The sequence below is a fragment of the Cryptomeria japonica genome, chromosome 6, assembly GCF_030272615.1.
Source record: "Cryptomeria japonica chromosome 6, Sugi_1.0, whole genome shotgun sequence".
Classification (NCBI taxonomy): domain Eukaryota; kingdom Viridiplantae; phylum Streptophyta; class Pinopsida; order Cupressales; family Cupressaceae; genus Cryptomeria; species Cryptomeria japonica.
The window spans coordinates 425,757,934-425,770,485 of record NC_081410.1 but is presented as its reverse complement, the minus strand read 5'-3'; the positions used below and the strand labels follow the sequence as shown (position 1 = coordinate 425,770,485).

General features: G+C 35.8%; 1 protein-coding gene across 7 annotated transcripts; it reads left to right on the top strand.

Annotated features, from left to right (window-relative positions):
* Nucleotides 1–1,206: 1,206 nt before the first annotated feature.
* On the top strand, nt 1,207–9,339 carry LOC131043026 (RPM1-interacting protein 4). Of its 7 annotated transcripts, XM_059207382.1 has the most exons (7): nt 1,668–2,392; nt 2,507–2,632; nt 3,042–3,215; nt 4,071–4,196; nt 4,432–5,106; nt 8,570–8,770; nt 8,914–9,339. In XM_059207382.1, exons 5-7 carry the CDS (start codon nt 4,630–4,632, stop codon nt 8,947–8,949), a joined length of 714 nt encoding a protein of 237 aa, XP_059063365.1. In that variant the 5' UTR covers nt 1,668–2,392; nt 2,507–2,632; nt 3,042–3,215; nt 4,071–4,196; nt 4,432–4,629; the 3' UTR covers nt 8,950–9,339. The 7 variants fall into 7 exon arrangements, with proteins under 7 accessions (XP_057832369.2, XP_059063365.1, XP_059063364.1 ...); XM_059207381.1 differs by lacking the exon at nt 4,071–4,196; XM_059207384.1 differs by lacking the exons at nt 3,042–3,215; nt 4,071–4,196 and having other exon boundaries at nt 4,482–5,106.
* Nucleotides 9,340–12,552: the final 3,213 nt, after the last annotated feature.

Here is a 12,552-nt window from a genome sequence, read left to right as displayed (position 1 = left end):
TCACTGGTTTTCCACAGGTTGGGCAACGTCCAAACAAGAAGGTTTCAAATAATTACGCGAATAAAATCACCAGCACGACATCTGACAGGAGATCTATGAGAATAAGCACTATTACTGATATAGACAAGATTCGGTAGCATGATCATCAGATATAATGTAACTCAGTCAAACCGACTGAACTCTGTTTCCAGTAGATGAACTGTGAATAAACCTTGGAAAGATTAAGGGAGAAAAGAAAGGAACCTTTTGGTATGGCAACTTAATTGTCTGCTTAATGTTATTTTTCATGAATGTCACTCTCGGTTTTGGGAAGAGGCAATGGGCATTTGATATCCTAGTAGGGAGACAATTGAAACAACCAATTGCTACTTTAGGCAGTCAGAGAGATGATAAAGTATGGGGATATTTTAAGGGGTTCCATAAATCTATGAAGTCTAGGGAAAGGGTTCCTAAGCATATTGTTGAAAAATATTCAACTGACATATGCTTCATGGTGAAGAAGGATGAAACACTTATGGAAGCGGTTAAGCCCCAGAAGATTTGGATTGAGGAAATGGGCTATGAAGTGGATGCACAGATCCTTGAGGCTTATGCAAAAATGTTGATTGATGCACCTATTGATGAGACAAAGAAGCGCTGTGGTATTGCAAAACAAAAATCACAAGAAGTTGAAACAGAGCGTTGGTATGATTTATTTGAAATATGTAGAAATGCCTCGATCATGTTTTCTTTTACCTTTGTTGTGATAATTAAATCGCATGTTAAAAACATTTTTAATAACATGATTTGCTAACACTAAAATGTGAAACTCTATTGTATCCACTGATTGTATTAATTAAAAAAAAAAAATACACTATTTCTAGTACATAATGGTTTAATATTGCAGAATACTCTTGAATAATTAAGACTTAAAATATATGATCTTAAAGTATGAACTTTGAAAGATTTTGCACATAAAACTATGGAGCATTGGAGTGTGAAAGAAGACAATTTTAATGCCCACCAGGCTAAGAATAGTAATGGAGTGAGAAAGAAGACAATTTTAATGCCCACCGGACTAAGAATAGTAATGTAAAGATTACATTTTAAAAATTGACGGGTTGTTTTAAAATGTAAAACACCTTGCAAATTTTAAACATTCTCTGCGATCACTTAACTAAGTTTTACAGGTTTATCAGAAAAGACATGCGTTAATATCTGTGATGTAAGGGACAGAGAGAAACCTTCTCAAAAACGAACGTTTTTTTCTTGAAGTTATCAGTGGGCACTCAAATTATCTTAATTGCAGTCAATGACAATAGTCGAGCACCAGCAGCTTTCTTAAAATATCGAGCTTACAGTATTCTGTCCCATTCTTCTGTAGAAAAGTAACCCCGATATCCCTATCAACTAAGAATTTTACTAAAAAAACAAAATTTGCTTCTTTTTGAGAGAACTGTCCCTCATAATGGCATAGAGACAGAATTGCCTGGGAAACATACAACTTAATTGCTCATTGAAATTTCAACATATCAAAGTGGGTATTAGCTGGAGCCTGAAGGAGAAGCAGAGCAGCATGAAGGCATTTTGTACAATTCAAAGCCTGATCATTAACTTTGCAATTTGAAAGGTTTGCTTCTTATTGCTTTTTTTCAAATCTTTTCAAATATTTAGCATCATTTTGAGGCAGGTGGCTTTGATCATATGAATTTCCAGACGGCCAATCAAAAGCATAGCAAGAAAATTTGGAAAAAAACCATTGTCCACCCAAATTGCATCTTCACATCCCTTAAAATGGGAAAAACCCTGGTAATAACATTGCTTTCAATTGAATTCAGTGATGTTAACCTGCAACTAATACAGATAATGATTGTAGCAACACTAACTCCCGCGGCAGTGAATGCCGTCCAAGCAAATAAAAAACTGTTAACAGTAACCACCGACTTTACAATCTCTCTTCCATAATGCAATTGGGTCCCACTTTTTATGTTAGGATATAAAGGCTTTAGCGGAGAAAATCCACATGCTTCAACTGCTTTGGCGTTATGTCCAGTCAAACAGTGGCGTTAAAAGGCGGTGCGTGGAAGTGCCATAAACAGACCACAAATTTCAAACTAAATCAACAGCTTGGACTTTAGTAGACCATAGTCCCACTTGGGTCCCATATTTTTTGTTTTTGCAAATTATTACAGACTTAATCATTCTGTTCTGAAAAGCTATCGGTTGGATTCCCCACACCCCCAAATGGCGGCTACCGCTTGTTCTCACCAACGTTCAATTTCAGTTGAATTTCGCTTCAATTTAGTCTTCATTCTACTTTCATTTGTAGCCCTTATTTGGCAGGTACTTATTATACCGTGAAGGAACTTTCCAGCAATATATGAAAGTGGGTTCTGTTATATAACAGATTTAGGTAACTTATACTATATTTTAAAATCCTCTGTTGCTTGAGATTTGATTTGAAAGATTGTACGCATGCTGCATTACTGCCCAACTGTAACTTCAGTAGCTTATTCTGGAAGTGCAGAGAATTTTTCACATGGGTTGGTATTTTTGAAGGATTGTTCCATCTGCGGATTGAGTTAAGAATTGGTTGAGGAGGAACCCATTTGGACTTCGGCTACATTGAGTTATTAGGGAACTGTACATAGAGGTGAGTTTCTCAGGAGAAACATTTCATGTATTTTTATTGTCTGTAAACATAGTTCTTGTCTTTGTTTTGTTTATGTATGCATACATATGCTGTATGTATAGCCTAGAGCCTGATTGAATAGATATATATGCATGTGCATGCTGTGAATATGCCCTGAATCCTGATTGAATCAATATATTTGTATGGTATGTTGTGAATCATACCATGAATGCTGATTGAAACATTATATGTGTGTATTCAATCATCTTCGGGAGAAACAAACAACGTATTCATATGTATGCATGTGTATGTATGTGTTATGTGACCGATTGACCTAGATAGTTGAATTATTTTGACGGTATAGCTAGTCCTTATATAATTATGTCAGCCTCTCCTGATGAGAATGAGGATCCTTGGCCCATTTTTACAGGTTTGGCATCTGTAGAAGTCAGCTTTGGTACCCACTAATCCAAAAAGAGAGAACAAAAAGAGATAATATTTGTGCAAGAAATAAATAAGCTGATTGTGAAATTAGAGTTGATTCATTAATTGACTAGCATTTCCAGGTTCAACCAAGGAAGAATTTAGCTTGAGGTTGTCCCTGGTGAGTGATGATTTAGCGTGTGATCCTGCCAATTTACTTGCATGGTTACTTATCTTTAACCAAATGCCACTTTCATGCTGCATTGTTGATGAAGTTTTTTTTGGATATAAAACAGATCTGATATGCACTCTTAGAGGCGTTTTTGTCAATGCAGTTTTTGTAAGTAAAGATATGTAAATACCATTCAAGATATACCTTTTTTAGCTTTATGTTAAACATATTTGTGAAGAACAGTTTTTATTAGTTTATTTTGCAGATCCTAGAGTACTTACGAACTACGCTTACAGAATCCTATCCAACACATTCTGCTCAAGATTATACTCAAAATTCTAAATTTTTATACAGCAACCCTTTTGGTGTTATGGCTTTTGATATGGTTTGTCATAGTAATGCATACACGGAGTTCTCATTAAGGTCATGTTAGCTGTTCTTCCAAATGGCCATTCTTTCATTACATTTAGAGGAAAATTTTGAAAAAAATGTGGGCTAAATCCTGATTTCTAAGTATAATTTATGCAATTTAATCATAGTAGAAGTTGTTATCTAACTCTTAAGATGAGCATTTTAAATATTTTTATGTACTATTAATAAATTTGCTATTAAATTTACATATATCCAAAGTACTGTAAATTGACCTTAGAAAAAATATTGAAATTTGGTAAGTATATTTTTTACAGATCTGAGTATTTGTTGTCTAATATTCGTTACTTGGCCTCTCTAAATATATTAATGTTTTCATAACACTCCCATACTCTGCTAGTGTTGATCTGACTTCATTTGTTGGAATATTAGCTTAATAGATTACGTGCTTGACATATTTTTAGTGTAAACCTCTCTTGTACCTTGTCTCATTAGATATGCTAGTTTTGAGGACAGAAGATTTGAGAAAGGAGAACACTGGCATGGATCAGTTTTTGTTTGTAATCTTACATGAACCTTTAACAATTTGGCATATTTCTTTTGGAAGATTCCAAATTTCAGGTACCATTCAAAATAGATAATAGCTTGTTTAGTCATGCTGATTGCCTTTAACTTTCTAGGTACATCTTTCTAGTTTTATCACCATTATATAATCTTTAATCTCCAAATAAGAAGTGACTTTAATATATTATGTCTGCATATTCCATATACAAGGTAGTGTGCAGCTATGGATGGGAATTGCATGCTCTCATTGACTTACCATTTGTAAGAGTCTTCTCTTATTTTTTATTTGCAGCAAGGAAAGATCCATGTGCAAAAGTCTCAGAATTGGCATACTGATGACAGGAGTTCTGATGTAGCGGTTGTTTAACAAAAGATCACTGAATTTACACAAACTGTCCAGAAACCTGACAAATTATTTCAGGGACTTTCTGAGAAAATATTAAATATAGAGGACTTCATTTGTCCTACTAAGCAATCTCTTTTCTCTCCAATGACAACTAGTAGTTCAGACATGAGAAGTCTCTATGTTACCAAGCCTCGGCATAGAAGTCAGGCTGGCAGGGAAGGTATTGAATTTGTACATAATGAATCTCCATCAAGTTATCATTATCGTAGTGCTGAATCTCCTGGTAGAAGAAAAGTAGGTGAACTGCATATTCACCAATATGCAGACCATAGCACTACTGATGGTGGTGGATCTTTGAAGCCAACAATTGTTGGTTCACAAAGGCAGGGACTACACACAAATCAGGAGAATGGTGGTTCTCATCCTGTTACTAGAGAGCCACATCATCATGGGCAGAATCGGTCACCATTACGTCAGCATTACCAAGGAAGACTGGGGAACAAAATTGAAGGAGCCTCATCATCATGTGAGAGGAGGAGTACAGTAGAGGGAGGGACCTCTTCACTATCAACACCTGGGAGGTCTAAGTTGCGTGGAGCAAATGCTCGAACTCCTGAAACTGTAAATCCTTCCACTCTTATTATATCTAAAATTTCTTTGATAATGCATTACAATTATACCTTCCACTAACAGTGTTTCAGCTAGCCATTGATATATGCCAACACTTTTCCTTGTTGATTAATAATACAGACATTTGTTTTTTAAAGAAATTACTTTCCTTTAATTTTGAACTATACTCCAACAAATTTCTCTGATCTATATATTCATTCTATTGAGTACTGTGGAGAAGCGAAAGAGACCAACTTTCCTTTAAACTGTGCTGGGTTTGTTTGGCTCACGTGATGATATGTGAATTAGTTTTTGTTGATATCTTGGGTAAGCATAACATTCTATTTTGTACGTATGTGCTTTCCTTTTAAGTTTTATCTTTTGTTGTAATCTTTCTAAGTTGAAACATATTTTCTACATAGTTAGATTTCCATGTCGACTCTCCTCAGACAATGATTCTCATCATATGAGTCCCACCATATCCAGTTTAATCAGAAACTATTCTGATCTATTAGTTCTGTATCACCTTAATACACTGGACAGGTGGTATGCACGAGTGAAAAATAACATGGAAGAGATGAACTAAAATTTGTTTGCATGTGCAGGTTCCTATGTTGATACAAAATGTATTCCAATAAAGTGGTTGTCAGAGAGTGTTTGGAAAGAGTAGAGTGACATTTTTATAATTACTTCATCTCTATAGTTTACATTCACATCATAGTGTGACATCCAAACTGATCCAATGTGAATTCCTTGAAATTTTTATCCTTATCCTGTGATTTATGTGAATGAAGAAGAAATTGTATTAATGTTTGAGAAAATTTATGCAAAAAGTTTGTAGTTTCCATGTTGAGATGTCAAACCCTATTGGAAACTTGAACCAAATGGTGGTCTGAAGAATTAGAGATCACAAAGCATGCTACTTAATGGTGACAATGCCATGGAGCCAACATTGTGACTCTGCGAGCATGTCATTGAAACATCTAAATTATTTATGAGAAAATGATAGGGTGTGCAGTAGTGCCATGTACTAAGCTTAGAAATTGAACATCACACCATTACATAGGGCTAGTGAGAGGGCCTTGGAAAATCAATTCACCATATCAAAACATAAACAATCCATTCGTGATAAATTTGTAGGAAAGGAGAGTTAGGAACTTCCTTTCCACAAGACTTACACCACTCTTACTGTCTGGAGTGGCATTATAAACTTTTTTAGAAACATTAACTCTCTATTGCTACCCCACTGAGGATTGTGAACGTGTGCAGTTATTGCCTCGCCCATAATCAACCCACCAGACTTCATGATTTCCACCATAGTGGCTACATTTGTGAAGCTTTGATCTCTTTGCAGAACATTACAGCCAAACTTTGCATGTTTTTGTTGTCTGTTCATGAGATTGTATGAAAATTCCTTAAAGATGTCCTCTCCATTTCAGTTCACCTTGGCTCATTATTGTTCTTTTCAATCTTCCCTTGACAATCTGATTAACAAGAAGTTGATCCAGGAAGACATCCACCTTCTCTTGCATTGTGAGAACATGTGCAGTTGCATTGGTGATATTGCTCAGCTTTGAAGAGAAATGCTTTGCTACAATGCAAAAGTCTGAGGCACCAAATTTGCACAAATTAATCACATCATAAGCATGCCTTCTAGCTACAAAATTCATTGATTTGAATGGGAAAACCATTTGTGGTGCATGTCAAAATCCATTGCTTGTTGACATGCTATCGTAAGGCTCTTCTAATTCTCTCTCCATTGCTAGAGCAACTTCCCTTTCTCTTGGAAGAGATTAATCCTCCTCTTCTTGACAAGTTCTTCCTCTTTTTTGAACAGTAAAGAAAGGTTGTTTCTGATACCACAAGCTGCTTCCCCATGATGGAGTCTTCTTCCATGTCCGCTATCATGACCATACTAGTAAATGGAATTCAGAGAACTGATATTAATGAATATCACTGAAATGAGAGCAGAAGAGCAAGGAGAGTGCAAAAAATCCCATAATGCAATTGCAAGATAGCAGCATGCCAACGTTCCATAATGACTAGCAGTTGTGCATGAGAACATGTAGAACTCATGATGGCTTCTGAGTGATTGGAGGATAAGGAGGTGATGCATTAGATCCACATCCCCAATTGCCATTAAGGAAGCTTGCATCAAATAATATGAGACATTGATATTGGTAGAGGGGATATACCTCATCCCCTTCTTGGAGACAAAATTTGATGTGCATCCTGGGAAGCATAAGATATAGCAGTTTTCTGTGTCCTTTCTTGTTGATGATCTCATAAATTCCACCGTTCCCCCCTTTAAACGATAGGTTGATACTTGGTAGTTTGTAAGCATATTTGTAAGACACTTGGTGTCCCTAAGGTGGTGAGGTCAGGGGGAACATTCAGCCTAGGGTCTTTAAGCCAACCACCGACATGTCTCCATTAATATTTGTGGAAAAGATATTAGAAGATGAGATCTGAAGGGTTAACCTAGTTCCAATGTGCTTGGTACTCAAATCTGATCCAACCTTTGTGCCATCTTGTATGCTGTCTTTCGCATATTAGTAAACATAGCATTTTTAAACGTAGGATCCTATATTCTGCTGGCATCTATGATGTTACTAAGAGATTGATTCTGGGAACTTGGTTGAGGGAGCTATTGGGTTTATTGATCATAATCTTTTAGTTAGCCGCCACCACCGAGTTATTGAACATTACCAAGGCATTCAACATGCATTGTTTAGTAGCACATTCTTTTACAATATATCTGAGATGTAACTCCTATCCTTCTGAAAAGCCAACCCAACACTTCAAATTTGGTATGTACAATGATCCCAGCATAGCTAGCTTGGCTCAGATCACTCCAAGATGTGCCATCTGTGTTGAGGTTACAAGGGATACATTAGTGTGTTTCCAATGACAATCCTTCTCTAGCCTATTGGCCGCTTTTCCAAATCCTTGTATATTATTTCATATTTTGTGATGGTCCATGCACATAATATTTTTGAAAGTGTATTACTAGCTTGCTTCGAGTCGAGAATTCAAGATGTGAAATTATTACCATCACAGTTAAAGAGAATACATTCTACTTACTCGAGCTTCATGAATACAAATTTCAGATATTTGAGAACTTTTCAATCTGAGACAAAGATTTATATAGGAATAGAATACAATCATATTTCATGTCCACCTGTTGCTGATATTGAGATGAACGTGTTTATGTGTGCATAGCTTAAATATGCATAAAAAATATATTATCTTATCTAAAAGTACTATCTCATTGACAAGATAAATGTCGATTGCAATAAAAGCATGAAAGGAGATTTGTAAGATGTGAGAATTTTAACCTGCAACTTTAAGGCATCTTCTTGTTTGGTGTAGGTTGGCAGCCTAGTGAAAAATGATAGTACTTTATTCAAAAAATTCAGGATATTTGTCCGTCTTAGTTGGATTGCTGATATTTGAACTGTCTTGTATGTTCTAGCCTGACAGAATCGCACCTCTGCCCAAATTTGGTGACTGGAATGAGAAGGATCCCACATCTGCAGATGATTTTACTCATATATTTAACAAGAAAAGGGAAGAGAAGCTTACAGGAGTTTCTCCAGTTCCAGCCATGCCAGCGGGGACTCCTACTAAAATTAGAAGTCATAAACCAGCGAGTGTTTCACAGTTCAAATCATTGGTACAATATTTCGACTAAGCTACACCATTTACAATATTTTCTTACACATGATTTCTGCCCATTACCATTAGAATTTCTTATGCAAAGTATGAATATGCCAGTTTAAATTTCATCTATTTATGGTATGTATGTGCTTATTTCAGGTGCGGTGTTGCATGGCACCAAGGACTTTTGAGTGAGTAAACTAGATTTTCCATCAGTCCTCTTATCAACCTTCAAAAAGTCGAGTAGGGTTCCTATTTGACTTTACTATCTTGGAATTGTTAATCCCCTGCAGCTGACTTGTTATAGTTGAGCTTTTTTTGTATTAATGTGAAGGATGCCCTGTCTAACTCATCAGCTAACTGGTCACTTGCTATCAGCTAACTTGTGAATAGCTATTTTCTCTCATGGAAAATGCATACATGGCGGCAAAATATATCTAATAATCAGTGTATCACTGCAAGGCTGTCCAACTGCCTATGCAAAAATAGAGTTGCTTTATAAACCTTCGAAGGTTATATTTTTGTAATCTGCCAATGTAAATGTGGAACCAATGCTTAATACTTATCCTACTCTTTAAAGTTTCACATGTAAAGGTAATGCAAGTTGATTTCAATAGGAATCTGGTTTACTCTTTCGATAGGAAGAAAGAGCATGGTATCCATTTATTTTTTATGTCCATAAGCATTGTTACACTGTATACTGCTAGCATCAAGGACTGCAAAATTCAGAATGTCATGTTGGCCATTTTACTGTAGAAGTTCCTTTCACCTGTGTGGTAAAAATGACAATGTTGAATCTCGCAGTGCCACACCATGTTATCATTTCATTTATAGATTTGTTCAAGAGTTATAAGTGTCTTGCAATCCTAAAAACTAGTAATGGCACCGGATACATGTGATGTTCCCTTTCTCATGGAGCATGTTGATTTGACTTAATCCTTTTGTGGTGGTTCTATTCCTTGGAAAAGAAACACCTTTTTGCACGGGGACAAAATGAAGGTTCCTGTTGGCCTTGCACTGTACAGTGATACCAATTGGACCGTGATATATTTTTTTAATATTCTTTTGTGAACAGTATGAATTTCTGCAGATAGTGTTTCTAATCTTAAAGAAGCTGGTACAAATATTTGATCTGCATAGCAGGTAAACATAGTAAACATTTTGATGTACCCCACCATATTTTATATTCTTTGGACTCTTTTTGTGCAAAATATGATGGCTTTCATCTATCTCCCCCTGATTCTGTCTTATATCCGTATAATCAATTCAGGGTATGATGGCCATGTTTGAAGAAATAGCATTTCTGAGTTCCAACCATGACCATTTTTCTTGTAGAATGAATCTGGGTGGTTGCCACATTTGACATGATAATAAAGGGCTTGAATGTTGCTACCTACTCTCAAGAATTAGTTTTTTAATTTTAATGGATGGGTACATTGTCTTCAGGATGGACACTGATGAAGGTGAGCCTGAAACCAAGCTCCCAGCTTTTGAGTCTGCACCATTTTATTTAATTTATATTTTGGAAATGCACCATTTTTTTAGCGGTTTTGAGAAGCTCCATACCATGCTTCTTCAATTTTAAAAATTGGCATTGGTGTAAAATTTGATGAATTTATCAAAATATGCTGGAAATTGGATCTTGGCACCTTCTCAACCTGCGTGGTTGCCCAAGGATCCCATTACTTAGCGATACCATATTTTATCCAGCAATATCTGCAGCGCATATTCTTCCTCAAAGGACTCCACTGGCGTCTTGCCCAGTTTATAGCAGCTACTTCTTGAGTTTGCTCGCCATTCTCTTATATAGATTAAAAGAATGTAAGACGCAAAACAAAGGACCAAACGGCTGAATGACCCATAAACACTGTTTTAATGGTAAAATTGGCATATCCATGCTATTTCCCTTTTTTTTGGGCGCCCACCTTGGTGGAATGCCTGAATGCAATAACATGTCAAAAAAATTGCACACTCTTGTGCTAAGATTGTGGCTCATAATCCAATCTCTATTCACCCTCATTTATTCTTTTTCTGCACCTTTTCCTCCACTTCCATTTGCTCTTCACTTTTTATACTCACTGCCCATTTTGGGATTACCATTTTAGTCCCATGCTTCATTTTCAAGTGGCACATGATTGTTCTAGTTCAATCTTACAACGTGTGGAAATGAACTCAAAATTCAAATCATCAAATTTGAAGTCCAATTTTCCATCCCTTCCTACTAGTTGTTACAAGCTAACATTGTATTTAAAGACATTCAATGCGCTTCAATAATTGTGAGAACAATTGGAACACATAAATTTTTAAAGGGAAGAATCAAATCCACGTCATCTACATGCTCATGTTGGTAGATGTTGTCTTTAATATCACTCATCACTACTAATCCACTCAACAAGTGGGTTGACCAAGGAGAACCCATTCATCTATAGCTTCGGCTATTCTCCATACAAAATGGCGCATCTGCAATTGACCCGCATTAACATAAATCCGCATAACACATTGTGTTTCCACCAATTTGTTTTGCATTTTTATAGGATTGCCATGCCAGATTATGATGATTTGACCCAACAAAAATTGCAAAAAAATCCATCATGGTATGCAAATTCAAGGTTTCGTATAGACGTGTACTTGTGTACCATTTTATGTGGAGTATAGTTGCGTCCCTCATCTATTGACTAAATGATCTCCTAAAGGTGTTCATAAGCAACACTTTGATGGAATATATATGGATTCCAAAAAAACAAAGGTAAATAGGTTTACAATCAAAATTATGACTTTTTAGTTCTAATTTTTTGGAGTGCTATATCTTATTTCTATATTTAATTACAATTTAATTATTCTCTATCATTGATGTTCTATTGTCTCCTCTTATTTTGTGATTCATTGTGAGCCCTTGCTTTTCCTCATGCTAGCCCTCCTTGGAATTGTCTTTGGGGTTCCAGTTTTAGATTTGATTTCTTTACACATTTTTTATTCTACAAATCCGATAATGCTTCATGTTGTGCTTCTCTCTCTCAACCATAGTGTTTTGCTTATGCCATGCTACTCAAGATCCTAATATTCCTTATGAAAGAATGCTTGTTTAAACCCTAACACAACTACTCTTCTAATAATTGGGTTCATTATGATACAAACGTTGAGAACTTTTTAAATGAGCATGAAGAACGAGATCTTGACCATAATTCTTTTAGAGGTGAACAAGATCTTGCTCTTATTAGCTAGTTGTTTTTTGACACACTTACCAATGCATAATATCCTCAACAATTGGTTATGATCTTGCATAAGACATTATCGGGTGCTCCGTTTGGTACACATGTTCTTCATGGCATTGATTTGTTGGGTTCAAATGGTTTATCCTTTGACCCATCATCTTCTATTCAACCTCCTCCTTCCATGGTTTCTACCACTCATATTATCACCCCTAGTGTTAGTCCTACTTCTTCCATACATACCTCTAGCATCCCTTCCATCTTTTCCTTCCATGTTTTATCACACCTCTTACATCTACATGCATATATACCAATCCCAAAAGTTCATGCTAACCTTTTTTTTAAATTAAAAAAAAGAAACCATCTAGTATCTCAATAGTACACTACCAATAAGTGCATGTATGCAACATAGTAGAGCATCACAATTTTGCATACATTTATGCATCTTAAATTATCACTTGATAAACAATACAAAACATAAATTGATTGAACATGATTCATGATAAAATAAAAACCTAATTGACACCCCAATCAAACACTAGTTTCACAAGTAAGGTTAGATATTATTTTCCAACCTACTTCTATTTAT